This window comes from Dromiciops gliroides, chromosome 1 (assembly GCF_019393635.1).
Source record: "Dromiciops gliroides isolate mDroGli1 chromosome 1, mDroGli1.pri, whole genome shotgun sequence".
Lineage (NCBI taxonomy): Eukaryota > Metazoa > Chordata > Mammalia > Microbiotheria > Microbiotheriidae > Dromiciops > Dromiciops gliroides.
The window spans coordinates 17,101,849-17,122,815 of NC_057861.1; the positions used below are offsets into that span (position 1 = coordinate 17,101,849).

Below are 20,967 nucleotides of genomic sequence, written 5' to 3' on the forward strand. Positions count from 1 at the left end.
TCTTCACTTGACTGTGCCCTTGGCCGTCCACGTTCCCGGTTTTGTCCCCCGCGTGGCCACACCCCCTGTCTCCCGGCAGCGCCCGAGGGGAAAGGCCTGAGTGGCGGGAGGAGGGGGGATGGATGGGTCAGGGTCAGGCGGTGGGAGGGAGGAGTCGGGGGGGGGGGGTAAGGGGAGGGGGCGGGGCCGCCTGCCTGCTGGGGCGGGAGGAGAGAGGAGCTCACACCTGGGCTGACACACATTGCACTGATGGGGAAACTGAGGCCTCACCCCTTGGTCCCGGCTGTAAGGCCGGATTCCTCACTTGCCACGTGACAAAGGCGTCTTGAAGGGCCCTTAACGCTCCGAGTCTAGGAAAATATTCTTCTGAGCACTAAAAATGTTCACAGAATGGAAACTGAGGTACGGGTTGGGTGACTGCCCAAGGCCTCCAGATCTGAGGCTTTCTGATGTCCCCGATGGGGGTGGCTGGATTGGAATCCCGCCTCAGGATAGGTAAATGCTGTGTGGCCCCTGGCAAGTCACCTGCCCTCTCTGGGCCCTTTAAAGTGGGAATAAGGGGCAGCTAGGTAGCGCAGTGAATAAAGCACCAGCCCTGGATTCAGGAGTACCTGAGTTCAAACCCGGCCTCAGACACTTGACACTAGCTGTGTGACCCTGGGCAAGTCACTTAACCCCCATAGCCCCACAAAAAAAAGAATAATAATAATAAAGTGGGAATAGATTTCAGGGGGCCCGTGAATGTGGGTGGGAAAACTTCTAACTGACTTCTAACAGAATGATAGCAGCAGCATGAGCCTGAGGAGGGACCCTGAGGGTCCAGGCCTATGCCCAGTAATCAGTCTGCAAAGGTTTGGTGCCCCTGGTGCGCAGGCACTGCACTCACTACTAGGTGCTGGGGATGAAAAGACAGGAGCTGACCCCCATCTGGGGGAGGGAACACAAGGGACCCAAGCTGTCAGTAGCAGGGCTGCTTAAACTCTTTCCACTTGAGACCCCTTTTGGCCTGAGAAATTTGTACAAAACCTCGGGTAGATAAGTATATGAAATAACCATGTATGACCTTTTGCTGTTGCCGTAACCTTCCCTTCCTTATGTGACCCCATATGAGGTCTCGACCCACAGTTTAAGAAGCTTTGATCTCTCTATAACACCCACGGTCTTATTTTAGGGTGACAACTCTTTTGGCCTCGTCACACCCAACACTGATTTTACAGAGGAGAATGGACCAAGTGAAGCCAGATGCTTCCCAGAGTGAAGAAGTGACCTTGGCTTCTTATGGGAGAAGCTCTGGCAGGCTCCTAAAGGCCTTAGCCTTGACTAAGGCCCAGTGACACATCGGCCTTTGTGCTGTCACAATGACCAGACAACCTCACCACCAGAGGGTGAAGCACCTTTTTTTTGGCTGCAGCAGATTACAGAGAAAATCTGTTAAATTTAGCGGGGTTGCAGGATATAATAATGGTGATCACTCAGATTTCTACAGGACTCCAAGGTTTGCTTACCTACCATGAATGTGGGGGCAGCTAGATGGCACAGTGGTTAAAGCACTGGCCCTGGATTCAGGAGGACCTGAGTTCAAATCCAGCCTCAGACACTTGACACTAGCTGTGTGACCCTGGGCAAGTCACTTAAGCCCCATTGCCCCACCAAAATAAAAAAAAACAACCTACCATGAATGTGAGATAGGTCATTGTGAGAAAATGGGTAGTTATCTCCTCTCAATGTGGATATAACAGTCAGTCATACTCCTCCTGACCTGTTTGTAGGACAAAGGTCTCAGATCCCCTCCTCCCCCTCAGGTTAGCAAGGTCACATGGTTCAAGGAGCCCTGGTCTCAATAAGGTCCACTCCAGAGTTGTGTCCATATAAGGAAGTATAAGGTCCACTCCTGAGTTATGCCCATACAAGGAAGAGGGGTGGGAATACTACATTCTGATTAGCTAGTTTTTGCCTAGATTGTAACCCTTGAGTAATTGAACAAGTGATGAAAAAGGGGAGGGTCCATTTTCATTAGGGACTAGGGTATAAAACAGGGCCTTTGAGCCCCCTTTCTTTGAACGCACTAGCTACACACTAGGGTGCCTCCTCATGAGAAGGAAATAAAGAGCCTTTGTCACCTTGCTGCTGAGTTCCTGAGAATTATTGAGAAGAGGATGGTTTTTTTCCCCATAGCCGTTTATCACTCTGTGGCCACCCTGGTGAAGCTCCTTTTCTCGGGTCCTCACTCAGACTTTTCAAACTTCTGTTTTCCTAGTACAGCCCAGGCCATGATGGAGCTCTGCAAAGGCCTTCTAAGATGGCAGCCTTAAAAATTAGGATTGTAACCCCTTTTGTAATAGGGCTTCTCTTTATGGATATTTCATTCCCTTCATTAGGAGCAAAGCTGTGTGATTGAGAAGCAAAAAGATTTGTATGGATAAAAAGTTTGATCAGTATTGCAAACCTTGTCATTGGCCCTGTATCTGGACTCTCTTCTGGATGAACTCCTTTCTTAGAATGGGAGCTCTTTAATAATAGCAATTGCCATATTTTTCATTCAAGGATCATTGGCACATCAGTGTGCTTTATTTTTTTGCGGGGCAATGGGGGTTAAGTGACTTGCCCAGTGTCACACAGCTAGTGTCAAGTGTCTGAGGCCAGATTTGAACTCAGGTACTCCTGAATCCAGGGCCGGTGCTTTATCCACTGTGCCACCTAGCTGCCCCTTCAGTGTGCTTTATAAAGCTTTTTCATTCAAATGATCTGATTTTAAATTCCCTTTGCAATTTGTGAAAAGTAAAAAATGACAAAGTTGGGATTTGAACTCAAGGCTGGTTATTCTGAGTTCATCACTCCTGTAAGGGCCAAATTTGGTATGGGGAGAATTAATTGGGTGACTCACTGTAATATTGGGGTAAGAAAAGAGATTAACAGCCTCTTTTCAAGAAACAAAACAGGGTTTATTAATGGGAACAAATTTAAAACACAAGTGAGGTTAACAGAGCTAGGGACAATGAGAAAGGGAATAGGGGAAGGAAAAAAATACGACCCACTTCCCAGATGATTAGTATCTAAATCTATGGGGTAAAAGACCCCAGGCACCCCAAACCTGCCTCCAGCCTTCGCCTCAACAACACAAACTCACCACCACCTGGAATCTGCAGTTCCAAAGAGAACCAGGTATGCAGTCTGTCTGTCTGTCTGTCTGTCTGTCTCTCTCCCCCCCCTCCCCCCAAAGTGAGCTCTCTCCTCCCCAGCTTTCTCCTAAAACCAAAACAGGGCCTTCCACACACCCAGCCCCAAGCTAATTGGGTGGCAACTTTGATTGACAGAACTAACAGGTGGCTCTGCAACTGAAAGCCGGCCAGCTTCTGGATGCTGAAGACCACCTGACTTGTCCTCAGTAGGCTTCTCGTCATGGTGGGGCTTCCCTACAGTATCTCTCCAGCAGGGGGCGGTATTCCAATTCTCATACTCTGCTGCACCACCCTGCTTTCCCATGGAACTTTATGCTCAATGAAGAGCTAGTAGATCCATTTAAATGGAACAGAGCATGCATCAAGGATGGGAGCCATGTAAAATAGAGCTGGAAAGAGAGGTGGGAACCACCTGGTGCTTCAGATGTTGATAGGAGTGGCAGTTCTAGTGGGTCTGTTGTCTCATTTCTACATCTGCCTACCGTGAGACATCAGAAAATGGCTGGATTTTGTCACAGAGCTAGAGATGTCAGGGACTCTTGAGTGTCTATCATTCAGCCTCTTCCTTTTATAGATAAGGAGCTTGAGGCCGAGGGGTAGTCGTGACCTTCCCAAGGTCATGTCTCCATAGTAAAGTGCCTCTTTAGGGGGAGGAGGTGATCCTAGATTCTCAAACAAGTGATTGCAGGTCTGAACCAAGACATCAAGGCTTTGGGTACAGGCTCAGGGATAGGCTATATCTCTGCCATCCAAGGACCTGCCAGAGTTCAGAGTTGCTTGTCACTAGAGTCATCATCACTGGGCAATGAACTTCCCACTCAAAAGCCATTGTGGTAAAAATTATTTGTGGTAAAGATTAATATCGGAATCTTTAGCTGAATCATTTGAGAGATTGCGCATGCTACTGAAGTGGCTTTTGAAGGACCTCCCCTTTTGGGAAGGAAAAACTCAAGGAACTTCCCGGACGCCAACTTAAAAGTGAGGGCTGGAACGGAAGTTCTCTCTCGGTTGACTTAGCCGTGGTGGCGCGCTGGTGAGAGGAGTTCAGAAGCACGTGTTTGGTGTTTGGTCTTTGGGTGTGCTGGTGAGTTTTATAAAGGGAAATCCTAAATTCCTTTTTTTTTTTTTTAGTGAGGCAATTGGGGTTAAGTGACTTGCCCAGGGTCACCCAGCTAGTAAGTGTTAAGTGTCTGAGGCCGGATTTGAACTCAGGTAGTCCTGACTCCAGGGCCGGTGCTCTATCCACTGTGCCACCTAGCTGCCCCAATCCTAAATTCCTTTAAACCAGCTTAATCTCTGGGATCTAATAGACTTAATCTTAGACCTAAGACTAGTCACCTGTATTTCTACTAATTTCCCTAATTGGTTTCACCTTTGTTGTCTAATTCCCAAGCAATCAAAACTGATCCCTCACAGATTAAAGCTCAGAGGCTCCTTTTCTTATTGGCCTGGGAGATATATAAGGGAAAGTTTAAAGGGGGAGATTAATGCTCCGTATATCCAATTTTGACTCTCACACCATGTACTAATATAGGGACCGATTTTTAATTGGGGAGTGTTAGCTAGGCGGCTCACCGCAATATTGGGGTAAGGAAGAAAACCGACAGCCTCCTTCAAGACAGAGCAGGATTTATTTAACAAGAACAAACTTAAAAAAACACAAACAGGATCAGTAGGATTAAGGGAAAGGAAATAAAATGGGAAAAGGGAAATTATACAACCTGAACAACACCACCACCCAGGAATCAGCTGAGAACACACAGCAGCGTCCTGTTGCCTTCCAGGTACCAGCTAGAATGGTGAAAAACCTCCCTTCTTCCCAGTAGACCCCAGGCTGACCACACGCAGACCTCAGCCAATGGGCTGACTGCTCTGACAGTCATATGACTGCCCTCAGTGGGCTTCCAATCATTATAATTTTGCCAGGCCCATGTAGGCATCTGCCAGTGGTGATGATGTGAGGTGCCAGTGCCATGGCAATGGCTACAACCAGTAGGTGGAGCACCATGTGGTTTGCAGAGCCCAGGCCAGTGAGCGCACCAAGGTTTTTAAAAAAGATTCTAGGCAAAAGATGGGGTCGTAAAAACCTGAAATTACAATTAATTCTTTACGCTAAGACATACAAATTGCACAGGCGTTGGAGGGCCGGATTTGGAGTCAGGAAAAACTGGGTTCAAATCTGCTTCAGCCACTTTCTAGCTGGGTGACCTAGAGCATGGATTCAACCTCTCTGGGCCTCTGTTTCCTTATCTGTAAAATGGGGGACGTGGACTCTGACCTTCAAAGTCCCTTCCAGCTCTAGGTCTGTGATCTTACCACAGGGTCACGTGTCCATATCAGTGACATCACAGATCCTCAAACTAGTGACATTATAACAATAGCATTTAAGTCATTTCTCCAAACTTTTTTTTTTTTTTGTGGGGCAGTGTGGATTAAGTGACTTGCCCAGGGTCACACAGCTAATAAGTGTCAAGTGTCTGAGGCCAAATTTGAGCTCAGGTCCTCCTGAATATCCAGGGCTGGTGCTTCATCTGCTGTGCCAAATACCTGCCCCCCCCCCTTTTTTTTGCAGGGCTATGAGGTTTAAGTGACTTGCCCAGGGTCACACAGCTAGTAAGTGTGAAGTGTCTGAGGCCGCATTTGAACTTAGGTTCTCCTGAATTCAGAGCCAGTGTTTTATTCACTACATCACCTAGCTGCTCAAGTCATTTCTCTAAGAACAGAAGGTTGGCAGAGCCTTTCCTCAGAAGCATTTCTTTGAGGTAGATGGATTTAACTTCACAAATGTGGCAGGTACCTTAATGAACCAGAAAGGGCTGTTTGGAAGATGGCCTGATTGGGCCTGGGTAAGGAGGGTCTCCTTGTCTTCAGTCAATGATGCTGATTCATTAAAGCATCTCTCTTAGGAAGCATTCTTTTAACCTGAGCTGGCCAAGCCTATTTTCTGGCTGGGGTTTGAGCAGCAGGCTTGGATCAGATCCCCAGCATTAGTCTGGGATGTTCACTAAGTGGTCTCTAAAGTGGACCAATGACCCCAAAAGCCCCTTTAGCTCTAACATTGGGTGATCCTGGGATTCTAGATGGGCCTTGCGTGTGTTTATGGCCAAAGCGTGGCTCCTTTATGTTCTTGGCTTCAAGAAGAAGGGAGCAGGTGGTTGTTGAACTGAATATGCTATTTGTTTATTCAGTAAACATTTCTTGTGCTTATCCTGTGTACAGCATGGTAGGGAGATGGGAAGTCTTCCATTTCCTGGTTCTTCTAGCTGCTGTCTGTTAGGGATGTCTGACTGGGAGGGATGACAGACAGCCCTCATGCTGGAGGAGTTTACCTTGCATTTTTTTTTTTTTTTTAGTGAGGCAGTTGGGGTTAAGTGACTTGCCCAGGGTCACACAGCTAGTAAGTGTTAAGTGTCTGAGGCTGGATTTGAACTCAGGTCCTCCTGAATCCAGGGCTGGTGCTCTATCCATTGCGCCACCTAGCTGCCCCTACCTTGCATTTTAAGGGAGCAACTTCCAAAACATACTCATGTTCGAATTCTGTCTTGTCTGAGACTCATCATCCCTGAGGATGAAGCACTGCCTGCCCGGTCTGGTCATTTGCTCTGTCTTTATCCCTAGTCCTTCACTGTGGCATTGATGGAACAAACACAGTCAGAGCAAGAAGGGACCCCTGAGCTCAGGTAGTCCAACCCCCAAGAGGAGGAGACTGAGGCCATAGAATAGAGGTGAAGTGACTTTTCCAAGGTCACTGCACAGGGAGTGGGAGAGCTGGGCTTCAGGCCAAAGTTTTCTGTCTCAAACCTGTGAGAAAATAATTATTAATAATGTCAATCCCTTACTGGTAAATCTCTTAATAAATGCTTGTAGACTTGTTGACGTGACTTTTAGGAAATAGCCTTCCCTGTGTCTAGAGGGTAAAGCATTCAGCTTCTGTGAGGGAATCCGGGGGAGAAAGGAAATAAAGAATAACTGGTGTGTGTGTGTGTGTGGGGGGGTGTCAGGGTGTGCAGGGCCAGTTCAACAACCCAGCATCCTTGTTCATGTATCTGCTCAACCCTCTGGGAGTCCTGGCTCTTCTCATGGTAGCTACCCCTACCTCTGTGTCTGCTCTTCCAGTTCCACAGACTTCTCCATGGCTGTTTTAAAAAAGTTAATTAAAAAAATAAAATTGAATTGATGTCTTTTGTTTTTTACATTGCCTGAATTTCTCAGGTATCCCTCCCTTCGTGCTGTATAACAAGGAATATTTTTTTTGAATGGGAAAACAAATGGAATAGAGGAAGAAGAGAAAAAATCAGCAAAATTGATCAATACATTGAAGAAGTCTGAAAATATAGGCAATGTTTCATACCTCTTCACTTCCCACCTCTTCAGATTATGGGCCAAGGTCTCCTTTAATCTATTTTTTCTTCTTCTTTTTTTTGCGGGGCAATGAAGGTTAAGTGACTTGCCCAGGGTCACACAGCTAGTAAGTGTCAAATGTCTGAGGTAGGATCTGAACTCAGGTCTTCCTGTATCCAGGGCTTTATCCACTGCACCACCTAACTGCCCCCTTAATCTATTTTTTTTGAGCCAGGTTTGCTTTTTGTAATTTTTCTCTGTTGCTGGGTGGTGGTGGTTCTTTCTATTAACTTTGTTCTTGTCATTGTGTATATTGTTTTCATGCTTTTGCTGACTCCACTCTGCATCAGCTCATGTAGCTTTCCCCATGCTTTTCTGTATTCATCAATTTGTCATGTATTATATATGTTTATATACATGTATTATATATATATATTTGTCATGTATATATAGCACAAAAATTTTCCTTTACATTATATGCCACAATTTGTTTAGTCATTGTTCAAATGATGGACATCTACTTTGCAGTTTTTTGCTACCAAAAAAATGCTGATATATTTTGGGGTTGTGTGAGGAGTTTCTTATCAATGGTCCATTTGGGGTATATTCCTTATGGCAGAGTCTCTGGGTCAAAGGGTATGGGCATTTTAATCACTTTATTTGCACAATTCCAAATTGTGTTGGTAGAATTGATTTACAGTTTCATCAACAATGCACTAATAGACCTATTTTCCCCAAACCCCCTCTAGCACTATTCCCATCTTTTGTCATCTTTGCCAATCTCTTGGTTGTGAGGTGAAACTTCAGTTGTTTTGATTTGCCTTTCACTTATTAGTTATTTAGAGAATTCTTTCATGTGGTTATTAATAGTTTTCAATTCTTTTCAGAACTGTTCCTATTTTCTATTGGGGAGTGATAACATACAGGCTGTCTCACAAATCTTAGTGCAGCTTTAATGTCTCTATGTTTATAATTAGTAGCTTCACAGCTTAAAACTACTAGGACTTGGGGCAGCTAGGTGGCGCAGTGGATAGAGCATGGGCCCTAGAGTCAGGAGTATCTGAGTTCAAATTTGGCCTCAGACATTTAACACTTACTAGCTGTGTGACCCTGGGCAAGTCACTTAACCCCAATTGCCTCACTAAAAAAAAAAAAAAACAACAAAAAATTACTAGGACTTGTGGGATACCTTCTCTATATATGTATGTGTTGTCTAAATATCAGATACCAAACTCTTATCTGAGAAATTTTATACAAAGATTTTTTTTTTCCATTTGACCACTTCTCTTTTTTTTTAAAGTGAGGCAATTGAGGTTAAGTGACTTGCCCAGGGTCACACAGCTAGTGTCAAGTGTCTGAGGTCTCATTTGAACTCAGGTCCTCCTGAATCCAGGGCCAGTACTTTATCCACTGCGCCACCTAGCTGCCCCCAATCTACTTTTCTTCTAATTTTTCTGATGTGATCTTTAATATTAAAGTCACAATCCATATTGAATTTGTGAAATATGGTATGCTCATCTAAGCTTCATTTATGCCCAAAGGTTTTGTAGTTTCCTCAGCAGTTTTTGTCACATAGGGATTTTTTTCCTAATTTATGTTTTCTAGTTTATTTAATCCTTTGTTGCATTGTTTCTGATTCTCCTTTATCTAGGAGACTGTTCCATTGATTTATCTTTCTGTTTTTTCATCAGTACCAGATGGTTTTGATGACTGCTACTTTATGAAAGTTTGGACCTTCATCCTTAAATAACTTTTTTTTTTCTTTGTGAGGCAACTGGGGTTAAGTGACTTGCCCAGAGTCACACAGCTAGTAAGTGTTAAGTGTCTGAGGCCAGATTTGAACTCATGTCCTCCTGAATCCTGGGCCAATACTTTATCCACTGTGCCACCTAGCTGCCCCCTTAAATAACTTTTATTTCCCTTGATATTATAGATCTTTTATTTTTCCAAATGAATTGTTATTTTAAGTTCTGTAAATTTTTCCTTTGATAATTTGACTAACATTAAAATTAATAAATTAATTTTGGTAGTATTGTCATTTTATCATATTGACAAGATCCAGCCATGAGCACTGAACATTGGATATTTTTTATTTCTCTAAGGAGCACTTTGTAATTAAAATGATCTATACCAAGTCTTTTGTGTGCTTTCTTTTGTGTATTGTGGCTTTCTGTGGCTTTCATGGGAACTGGCGTTACTCTTCCATGGATAGACAGGCCTGGTGGAGACTTTCTTTTAAAGCTACCAGGGGCTTGGCAAAGCTTCCTTTCCAATTCAGATAGGGAAACTTTTCCATATTTCATAAAGTGATAACAGAGCTTACTTTAAATATTAACACCTTATTACCTGAGTTTTCTGCCCTTTACTTTGTGAGTTTAGGGAAGGGAAACCTTCAGGAAATGTCCTAAGTCCTCCTTACATATACGTATCAAGATTTACTGTGGTTAGCTGATAAACTGGCATCTTCAGTCACTTCTATAGCCTTGGCCTTGAACTTTTTTGTGTGAGAGGAAGGGTCCTTTACCTAGCTGTATTAGACTGCCCTTTTATTCATAGACTGTGTGTGTCCCTTTGAACATGGCTAGATGATATGGAAGGCCTTCAGTCAGGGCACTGAATGACATGCCGTTTGTCACGCCATCGCTTGAACTGGCCCGATGCTATTTTCATAGTCAAGTAGTGATACCAGGCATCGAGAGGGACAAGAAATACCACTTTCCAAATTAAAAGGGAACAGCCATCCCTCGGACCAGACAAAGATACATGCCAAGAGGCATTTGTCCTGCCCTGTCAAGGAAATGTGGGATTCTAGGGAGTTAGTGAGGAGGAAGGCCATTCCAGGCACAGAGGAGAGCCGGCACCAAGGCTCGGGGATGGGAGGCCGCTTCCCGCTCCGGAACGTGCGGTTCCGAATGCGGGCGCTGGGATGGCTCCAAGAATAAGCCCTTTTTACCAAGGAGCACAAAAGGAAATGACTTGTTCAGGGTCACAGGGCAAGGCAGCGGCAGGCTCCAGATCCAGGGCAGTTTCTCCGGGACCAGCTTGGGTCAGCAGTAGGACCACCCGGAGGGGGAGAGTTACACTAAGAACCCAGCGGAGGAGGACAGTTTGGGCCTCGGGGCCGGGGCCGGGCGGGGTACAGTGGTGGAAGAGGCCGCAGCAGTTTTGCGCAACGGACCGCGGCTGAGCCCGGGCCTCGGGCGCTAGGGCGCCCCTGCCGCAGCTCGCGCCCGGGGCATCCGTAGGGACCGGGAGGTAAAGCGCCCTGGTCCTTCTCAAGATGGCGTCAAAGCCTGCGCGGCCCGCCCCCTGCGGCGTCTTGACCTCCTCTGTGGCCCCCGCTTCCTGTCCAAGGCCCCGGAAGGCTGCCCCTCGTCACGCCCGGAGGGGCGCGGCAAGCTGCAGTCCCTTCTCGTCCGAGGGGAAGCCGGCTGAGGGAAGAGTTCCGTGGGCCCGCACGGCGGCCCCGCGGCCGTCCTGCTGCCCGAGCGCCCCGGGCAGCTTCACGGCCCGGCGCGGCAGAATCGGGGTCCGGCGCGGCCCGGGCAGCCTCGGCGTCAGCGCTGACGTCACCGCGGCGTCGGCGTCGGGCTCGCGGGGAAGAGACGCGGGCGGCGCAAGATGGCGGCGGCAGCAGCAGCGGCGGCCGCTTCTGGGCCCCGGGCGAAGGCGCCGGCGGCGGAGGAAGCGGAGGACGAGGAGACGGCGACGGCCTTGGCCGTGACGGCGGCGCGTGGGCGCCCGGAGCACGAGGCGCAGTCGGAGGACTCGGGCGGGGGCGGCGACGGCGGCGACGAGGACGAGGACCTCGGCTGCTCCTCGGTGGAGGACGACGACGACGACGACGACGACGACGACGACGACGACGAGGAGAAGGAGAACGAGGCGGAGATCCAGCGGCTGGAGGAGCAGGTGCGCCGCGGGGGGGAGGGGCGGGAGCCCGGGGAGGGGGCGGTGCGGCGGCCGTTGCTGGGCCTGTTGCCCCGGAGCCCGCGCACGCGCGGTGAGCCGCGCGCCAGACCCACGTGCGGCCGGGCGGGGCCTGCGACGCGAAGGATGGGGCGTGACCGGCAGAAAGGGGGGTCCCCCTCCCTCGGGGAGCTTCCCCCCCAATGCGGGGTGCACGCGGGATAGACCGAGGATCAGTCGGACCGCAGGAGGAGGGGGGGAAGGGGCCGGGCCGAGGAGGGGCTGAGGGGAGGAGTTGGGTGTAAGGGGGCTGCCATGGCAGGAGGGGGCAGGGGCTGTCTGAGGAGGCCTTGCAGCCTAGTGGCGAGTGTTTAGCTCAGGGAGCCGGGCCCCGGGAGCCTTGAAGCTCCTTTTCTTGTTTGTGAACGGACCCCTCTCCTCTCCTACCTGGTGAAGACCGAGGGAAGGAAGCCCTCCCGTCTGACAGTACCCCCCCCCCCCCCAATGCAGATTGCACCTCCTGAAGGGAGGCCGGGGTGCTGCCTTTCCCAGGGCCCTCCTCCCTCATTGTAATGACTTGGAATCCTTGGACCAGAAGACCTAGAATGCCGATTTATGGGTTTGAGTTGGAGGGAGGGAAGTCCATCAGTGTCTGGCCCTTGAATGGGAGCCACTTCAGGTCAGAAGCCATTGACCCATAGAGGGCTGTCCCCAGGTGGGATGCTGCTTGCTTTTTTTCCCCTTTTTTTTGGTGGGGCAGTGAGGGTTAAGTGACTTGCCCAGGGTCACACAGCTGGTAAGTGTCAAGTGTCGGAGATGGATTTGAACTCAGGTCCTCCTGAATCCAGGGCTGGTGCTTTTATCCACTGCACCACCCAACTGCCCAGATGCTGCCTGCTTTTGAGGCTGGGGCTTTGCCTCAGGGGAAGATAGTCCTTCCCAGTCTCCTAAAGATGCCAAAGCCCCTGCGCAGTGCTCTTTCCCCTAAACTTCAGGGCAGTGAGGAAGAGCTAGACAGGCTGGGGAGCCAGAGTGGACTTGATGGGACCGAGTAATCTGTTTGTCACGTTACCGGAGAAAGGATGACGCTGTGCTTGAACACGTTGGTATTTGTGGGCCTTAGAGCAGCATCCCCAAGAACCTCCAAGTATTCCAGAAACATGAGCTGCCCGGCCTTTATTCCCTTTGGCTGTTGGGCCGATGGGTGTTTAGTTCTGGAGCTCCAGGGTGCTGTCCCTCTCCTGATGGTTGTGCCACGTGTGGTTCTGGAGTTGGTCAGGATTCTCTCCGTCTCACCTTCCTGTGGAGCATCCGTTTGGCTGGATGATGTGGCACAGGGAGGTCCAAGGAGAGCAGATGTGTGTGTGGTGAGAAGAGCGTCTTGTTTGAAATGAATCTCAACATGGGACTCTCATCCACACGCATCACACGGCATCTCACGTGCAGAACTGGAGGGATCCCCGAGGGCATCTGGCCTAATCAACCCTCTCATCTTACAGATGAAGGAACAGGTCCAGGGGGGCAGGGTCATTGGTTGGCCCAGGGTCACACAGGGAGGAAGTAGCAGAGCCTGGGTGTGAACTCGTGGCTAATGCCATTGAACTGGGCTGTTATCTCAGGTCCATCTATACATAGATGACTTTGTTATTCTAAAACAACCACAGCTCTTGTCACTTAAAGAGGCACTTCATTTTAGGGATGAGAAGAGTTGAGTCCAGATTGGTGATTTTCTTAAGGCCATGCAGATGTAGCTATGTGCATGCACAGCTGGCGGTGGTGGGCCCAGGGACCTTCCCAGGTGCAGGCGCTCGCCTCACACACCAGCTCTCAATGCCCTTCTATAGTGAAATGAAAAGGAGTGTGGGCCAGGAGCCTGAGGCTGAGTTCTGGCTCTGCACGGAGCACATGAGCCTGTGGTGGGCACGCCACTTCTCCTTGAGCCTCAGATACTACTAATAACACATCAGATCCGTCGTGCTCGGTGCCAGAGTTTGCTTTGGTTCAGAGGGGACACTGCCGAAGCCCAGGATTCCCCAGCCTGAACATCTGGGTTCAGATCACAGCTCTGCTCTTAGTATCTGCTGCTGTGGCTAAATCACTTAACCGCTCTGGGCCTCAGCTTTCTCTGCAAAAGGAGAAGGTGGCGTGAGATGACCTCCAGAGGACTCTGATTATAATTGCCTGTTAAATGTTTTTATGTATCTTATCAAGAGAAAGTGAAGTTGAGGTGAGATAAAAAAGTTACTGCTATATAAAAACTCAGAATTTTTCCTTATAAACCATGCTTTATTGTTGTTTTTTTCAGTGAGCAACATCACTTTAAATTTGTATGGTACTTTTTAAAGCCCTGTCATCTTTTCATCCCTCTAGAATTGAGGAGCCTTAAACCCTGAGAGGTTCCATAATCAGACCAGCATCAGAGTCAGAGTTAGGCCTCCCTGGGCACTGGGCTGCTTTTTAAGTTCAGCAAGCTCAGGCGGGGTGGGGCTCACTTTGAACTGATCTTATAATGCATACCATGATAGGTTGATTTTCCCCAGTGCTGCAAAGTGCTTTTTTATTGTAGTGATAATAACATGATTCTTAATTTGAATTAAAAGCATTCTTTGTGCTTGTCACTCTGAAAACCTCCACTTTAATCCTTTGTAAGGAAACTGGTTGTGTTTTTTAACCCAGGATTTTTTTTTTAATTGTAGAGCTTGTGTACTGTCACTCATGGATGGAAATTGGTTGTTGAAATGGCCAGATAGCCGAGGCCTAGATAACCCTTGTGAGGCACGGTCGGCCTTCCCTTGACCAGCCTGTGTAGCTAACAGGAATAGAAGTTGGTCTGAATAGGTATTAACACTTGATGTTTCTATGAGATATTCCCCCCGGCTCTGTTGCATCTTTTCCTTTCCCTTAGGGAATGTTGAAAAATGTTGGATTATTATTCAGCGGCTTTTTTCTTTTAAAATATTCGATGGATGCTTTTTATTTTTTGACATCACTGTTATTTTTCAGCACACCTCCTATCCAGTAGAGCAGTCCCTTATAACAAGTACACTTCAGTAAAGCCTCATCGTCTTGCCCACGGGGGCGATAGGAGTCCTCAGAAGTCAGGAGAGGTCACCATGGTGGTCAGAGGGGGGATGCTTCTCAGCCTTGTTTTCCTTTGCATTGCTTTTCTTGTAGACATTGTTTTCTCGGTTCTGCTTCGGTTTATGCAAACCTGATTTGTTTTGCTTGTGACATAAAGATGAGCTTTTTAAAATGCTGTGGTAAAGGCCTCCAGTTGGTTTTCTGACTTTTTGTTCCTTCAGATTTCATTTAAATTAACTTAGAAAATATCTTTCTGTTAAAGCTTTCCATCAATGCCTTTGACTACAATTGCCATGTGGACCTGATAAAGCTGCTCCGGCAGGAAGGGGAACTTATCAAGCTGAGAAGGGCTCGACAGAAAATGAGTGAACTTTTCCCTCTTACTGAAGGTAAAACTGGGACTGTTTCTAGTGCCACCTGTTCCTCAGAATTTAAACTGGGAATGTGTTATAGGAAGCCAGAGCACTTTTTCGTTTGCGGGGCAGATGGGCCAGAGAGTTTAGGAAGCTCTCAGTTCTCTCTCAAAGGGAATATGTGCTGAGAGTAGACAGTTAAGTACTTTGTTCCAGTAAAAGTGTCTGGTAGGAAAGTTTAATGGTCAGATTTTTCAGCTTTTGGGCTGAGTGGTCTTGTGAAAACAGGTGTCCCCTGAAGGGAGGGACCTCCTCTTTGCTGATTATGTGCAGCCCGGAGCTTGTTTGTTTGCCTATCTCCCTCATTAGATTGGGAGCTCTCAGAGAGCAGGGACTGTCTTTTGCTTTTCTTTGTATCCCCAGTGCTTGGTTCACTGCCTGGATCACAGTAGGCGCTTAATCAGTGCTAGTTGACTCACAGTAGTATTCATAATATTCATGATAATGCCTGGCTAATAAGACACACATTTAAAACACTAATTTCCGTTGTCAGAAAACCCAGGAATCTCTTAATGTCTGTGTGTGTGTTTGTGTACACTATAAACAGTGATCACTACCAGCATCATTATTCTGTGCAAAAGACGTATATGTTAGCATACCTTCTTGTGGGAAATTGAAGCTTTTGCCAGCCATTAAATTTGTGAAATGGTCCATCTGCTGGTTTGTGAGCTTTGGAATTGTCCAGCATTATTCTAATGCAGAATTCGATAAAAATAAAAATAATTCCCTCGACTAGCTTTAATTAAATTTGGCATCTGTGTTAGGGATTACCCCATGGATTTCAATGATCCCTACTGAGTCTGTGGGGACTAGTTTGAGGACGCTCCCATTTGCAGATGCCCTGGGTGAGCCGCTTTTCTTTTTCTCTTTTCTCTTTTTTTCTCTTTCTTGGAATTTTACATAAATTTGTATAAGTAAAGGATCAGTTTCCCCTTAGATTTTCCAAATGAAATTATTTAAGTATCCTGGGTATGGTCGTTTTTATTTGTGTTTTCTCTCAAGTCCTCCCCTCCCCCGTCTTTCCATTCCCTGCTTCCTGTTCTGTTTGCTGCTTGTTAAGCTGCTTTACCACTTTTATGAACTTGTTCTGAAAAGAATAGTAGGTTAAACTGTCGATTTATGTTCCTATTTGAGAGCTACAGGGCTTCGAACTCTTTGTTTATTTACTTTTGCTGGGCAGTGGGGGTTCAGTGACTTGCCAAGGGTCACACAGCTAGTAATTATCAAATGTCTGAGGCCGGATTTGAACTCAGGTCCTCCTGAATCCAGGGCTGGTGCTTTATCCACTGTACCACCTAGTTGCCCCGTGAACTCTGTAACATGACAGTGAGTTGCCATTCTGTTCTTGATCATTAGTTTTGAATATCTTATACTTTGAGAGGGAGCAATGCTTTAGGTGTTGAGAGACCTGAACTAGATCCCACCCATCGCCACCCTAGCGACTGGGCTGTGGGACTTGAGATAAGCAATTGGAGCTCTCTAAGCCATTATTCTCAAAAGATTTTTTTTTTCACAAAAAATCTGAACTTAAAACATTAAAAAAAGGCATTTTTATACAGCTAGCAGAACAGAAAGAGCATTGTATATGAAATTTCCTACTTGATTTAAAAATATGCCTACAGGGGGAAGCTAGGTGGCTAGGAGTACCTGAGTTCAAATCCGGCCTCAGACACTTGATACTTACTAGCTGTGTGACCCTGGGCAAGTCACTTAACCCCCATTGCCCCGCAAAAAAAAAATTTTATATATATATATATACCTACATAAAATATTCCATGTGTTAAGTTTCAAAACTGTCTGACTTGTTTGTGCTTCCTTCTGAATTTCCTTATATTTTTTTTCTGTGCATTTAAGAATAATTATAGTCGTTCTGTCTCTTTTTTTGGCATCACTATTTGCTGACAGCCCCAATCCCAATTAAAAACTGAGAGAAAGAAAGATAAAAAAACCCTCACTTCTACCAGATAAGCATAGTTCAAGAAGTCCACATGCTTTCTATTAAAAAAGTGTATGTTTCTTTCTGCATCTTGTTCCTATCACTTCTGTGAGAAGGGGGTAAATGGGCTTCATCATAGGTTCCCTGGAGATAGGTTGGTCATTGCATTGATTGGAGCTGAGCCTTTATTCTTCTTCACTACATGGAGAATACTGATGGTTAGCCTTCCACGTTAGGATCAAGGGAAATGGATGCTAAAGTACTTTGCAAAATGTAACAGTTGCTTTATATTTAATTTTTGAATGATTTGTTTTTCAGCTGCATAAAGCTATAAATAGATTGAGGGTAGTAATTTAAAAAACTTACTGTTTTAAATCCTGTCAGATTGTTATAGATCAGAGATATTTTACATAAGTCCCATGAGAAAAATTTTAGTCTTACAGTGTTTGTCCAGCATCTTTACATTTTATCTTTGGTAATGATTCCCCAATCTTGAAAAAACCCTCACCTGATCTTTCCATCCCAGTTATCATCCTGTGTCTCTCCTGGGCCACTAGGTGGTGCCACAGTGCATAGAACATCAGGCCTAAAGTCAGGAAGATCATCTTCCTGAGTTCAAACCTGGCCTCAGACACTTTCTAGCTGTGTGACCCTGGACAAGTCACTTCACCCTGTTTGCCTCAGTTTCCTCATCTCTAAAATGAGCAGGAGAAAGATAGCAAACCTCTCCATTATCTGCCAAGAAAACCCTAAATGCGGTCACAGAGTTGGACATAAATAAAATGACTCAACAACAGCAAAATCTCTTTTCAGCCCTTTATGTCTTTGAAAAGGTTGTCCAGAGTAGATGCCTCCACTTTCTCTCACTCTCTTCTTAATCCCTTACAATCTGACTTCTGACCTCATTTCACCAAAAAGAGTTACCAGTGATTTGTTAATTGCCGAAGCCAATGACCTTTTCTTCTCCTTCTCCTTGACTCTGCAGCTTTTGATACTGTTGCTCACTCCTCCTTGATAGTCTCTTCTCTAGGTTTTCATGACACCATTTCTCAGGGTTCTCCTCTTCCCTGTCTGACCACTCCTTCTCTATGTCTTCTTTTCAGGATCCGTGTTCAGATCATGCTTTCTAACTATAGGTGTCCGACAGGGTCCTGGGTCCCCTTCTCTATACTGTTTCACTTGGTGATCTCATCCACTTCCATGGATTTAATTACCATCTTCTATGATAATGATTCTCTTTTTTTTTTGCAGGGCAGTGAGGGTCAAGTGACTTGCCCGGGGTCACACAGCTAGTGTCAGGTGCCTGAGGCTGGATTTGAACTCAGGTCCGCCTGAATCCAGGGTCGGTGCTTTATCCACTGTGCCACCTAGCTGCCCCCCCATGCTGATGATTCTCAAACCTACCTAGCCTGCTCCAACCTCTCTGCTGACTTGTAATTTCACAACTTCAACTGCCTTTTAGACATCTTGATTTTGTTGTCTAGTAGACAGATTAAACTCAGTATGTCCGAAGAAGCAGTTCATTCTTTTCCCCTAACTCTTCCCCCCTTCTAAATTTCCCTGTTACTTTTGAGGGCACCACCATTCTCTCAGTGTTCAGGCTTACAATTTAGATGTCTTGCTGGACTCCTCACTGTTTCTCAGCCCCTCTATCCAGTCTTTTTGCTAAGGCCTGTCAGCCTCATCTCTGCAGCCTCTCTTGAATAGGCCTCCACCCTGGTGCAGCCCCGGACTATTGCAATAGCTGCAGGTGGGTCTGCCTGCTTCTAGTCTCTCCTCACACCAGTCTATTCTCCATTCAGCCACTGAAATGATTTTCCTAAAGTGCACGTGTGATCCTGTCACCCCTACTCAGTTGACTCCATATTGTCTCCAGGATCAAATACAGCATTATTTGCTTGATGTTCAAAGCCCTTCATAACCCAGCCCCCTTCTGCCTTTTCGGTCTTGCTACACCTCACTCCCCAGCACATACTCTTCCACCCAGCGATGCTGGCCTCTGTCTCCTCACTCTGGACATTCTCTGACTATTCCCCACCCCAGGAAGGATCTTCCTCATGTCCTCCTCCTGACTGGCTTTAAGTCCCAATAAAGTTCTGTCTACTACCAGAAGTCTTTCCCAGCCCCTCTCATTCTTGGGCCTTCCCTCTGTTAATTATTTCCTATTCTTCCTGTTTAAATATATTTACTGCCTTTGGATTACACACTCTTTGAAGGTAGGGATTGTCCCTTGTCTCTTTTTTATCCCCAGGGCTTAGCATAGTGCCTAGCATATAGTAGACATTTAGTAAATGTTTACTGATTGATGATAATCCAAAGAATAACTTTTTTTTTTTTTCCCCCAGAAATCTGGCTGGATTGGCTAAAGGATGAGATCAAGATTGCATCAGATGGCTCAGATCGGGAGAAAGTATATGAACTCTTTGAGCGGGCTGTAAAAGACTATATTTGTAAGTTTTTAAACCTTTCTGTATACATTGTGTCCTTGTAACACAGTATGGCAAAACACTGTCTCTTTTCTTGGGTTTTACCCTTTAAATCTTGTGAAACAAGTCCTGCTTTTGAGATACCAGATCAGCAGTGTTAGACTTGAATTCAGTATCTGGGTTTACTGTTGGTTCCGTGGCCTTGACTGAGAAGGAATTGTAAAATAAAAGGAAGACGTTTTTGTAGGGGGGAAACTGGTACAGCATGACTTAAAGTTTTGTACATCAGTCTACAGGTCAGTTTCAAGGAGGTGCACGATTTCAAAACTTTCTAAGATGCGCTTTTCTCTTGTCTTAGAGTGCACTGAATTGGTCAGTAACTGGGTTTTTCTTTTTCTTTTTTTTTTTTAAGTGAGGCACTTGGGGTTAAGTGACTTGCCCAGGGTCACACAGCTAGTAAGTGTTAAGTGTCTGAGGCCGGATTTGAACTCAGGTACTCCTGACTCCAGGGCCAGTGCTTTATCCATTGTGCCACCTAGCTGCCCCAGTAACTGGGTTTTTATGATCCTGTCTCATCCTTTTGGGTGACAAGTGTTTCTCTAAAGACCTTTGGGGTGTCACAGACTCTGTTAGTCTAGTGAAAACCTATGGATCCCTGCTTGGAATAATGCTTTTAAATGCATAATACATAGGATTAAAAGGGAACTGTATTGAAACAGCTATTTAAAAAGCTTTAAAAAGGAAGGAAGAGTCTTTGTTTCAGGGGAAACTAAGCTTTGAGTAGGTCTATTGAGCTGGAAAACTTCAAGGATGGGCCTGTGGGCCTCTCCTTCCAGGACCCCTCACTAGGGGACAGCCAACCTCCATACCATCCAAGGGTGACCAAAGGAGACCAGGTGGTAGATGTTGATTTGTAGATGGAAAAGCAGCCACTGGATGATTTGGGCTAGGTGCCCTGAAATAGATTTCTCAATTTAAGCTTTGTCTCTTAAAATGTCTTTGGTTGGGGGCAGCTAGATGGCTCAGTGGATAGAGCCCTGGCCCTGGAGTCAGGAGTACCTGAGTTCAAATCCGGCCTCAGACACTTAACACTTACACACTTACTAGCTGTGTGACCCTGGGCAAGTCACTTAACCCCAATTGCCTCACTAAGAAAACCAAAAACCAAAAACCAAAAAAAACACCAAAGTCTTTGGTCTTTTTCGAGGCTTAGTTTCTAAGTTTTAGAAATGACTTTCTGTGGCTATAGGAAGAAGAGGGGGAGGGTGGGCCCAGAGGGTAGAAGGGGAAATCGCCTCAGTGACCATTCTGAGGTGGTGGCATGTCTGTGGGCTGGGAAGGAAAGGAACAGTGTTTTTGTCAAGCCTTGCAGCTCTTAAAATTGCTGCTATCGAAGAAGAAAGTAAAAGAAAAAAAATTCACAGGAAAGGACCAAAAGATGTCACAAGGAAAAAACATTTTAAAACGACTGATTCTAAAACTTCAAAGAAGGTTACAAGTAAGGGTGAAGAAAGAGGTAGCCCAAGAAATTTGAGAAAAGTAACCCAAAGTCTGAGAAAACTGGCCTGAAACTTAAGAGTAAAGAAGAAAGGAACATATTGGAGATGAAAAGAAAGGTCAACATGAGGGCAAAGAAAAGGTGAAGAGAGAAGCTGAGAAACCCACATGGGATGACTTGAAAA

At 46.2% G+C, this 20,967-nt stretch overlaps 1 protein-coding gene across 1 annotated transcript in view; it reads left to right on the plus strand.

Annotated features, from left to right (window-relative positions):
* Positions 1 to 11,101: 11,101 nt before the first annotated feature.
* SART3 (spliceosome associated factor 3, U4/U6 recycling protein) overlaps positions 11,102 to 20,967 on the plus strand; it is a 32,593-nt gene continuing 22,727 nt past the window's right edge. Inside the window, exons 1-3 of the mRNA XM_043980896.1 lie at positions 11,102 to 11,432; positions 14,773 to 14,899; positions 19,205 to 19,309. Of these exons, the coding sequence (XP_043836831.1) occupies positions 11,142 to 11,432; positions 14,773 to 14,899; positions 19,205 to 19,309 (523 nt within the window). The 5' untranslated portion in view covers positions 11,102 to 11,141. The remainder of the gene's footprint in view (positions 11,433 to 14,772; positions 14,900 to 19,204; positions 19,310 to 20,967) is intronic.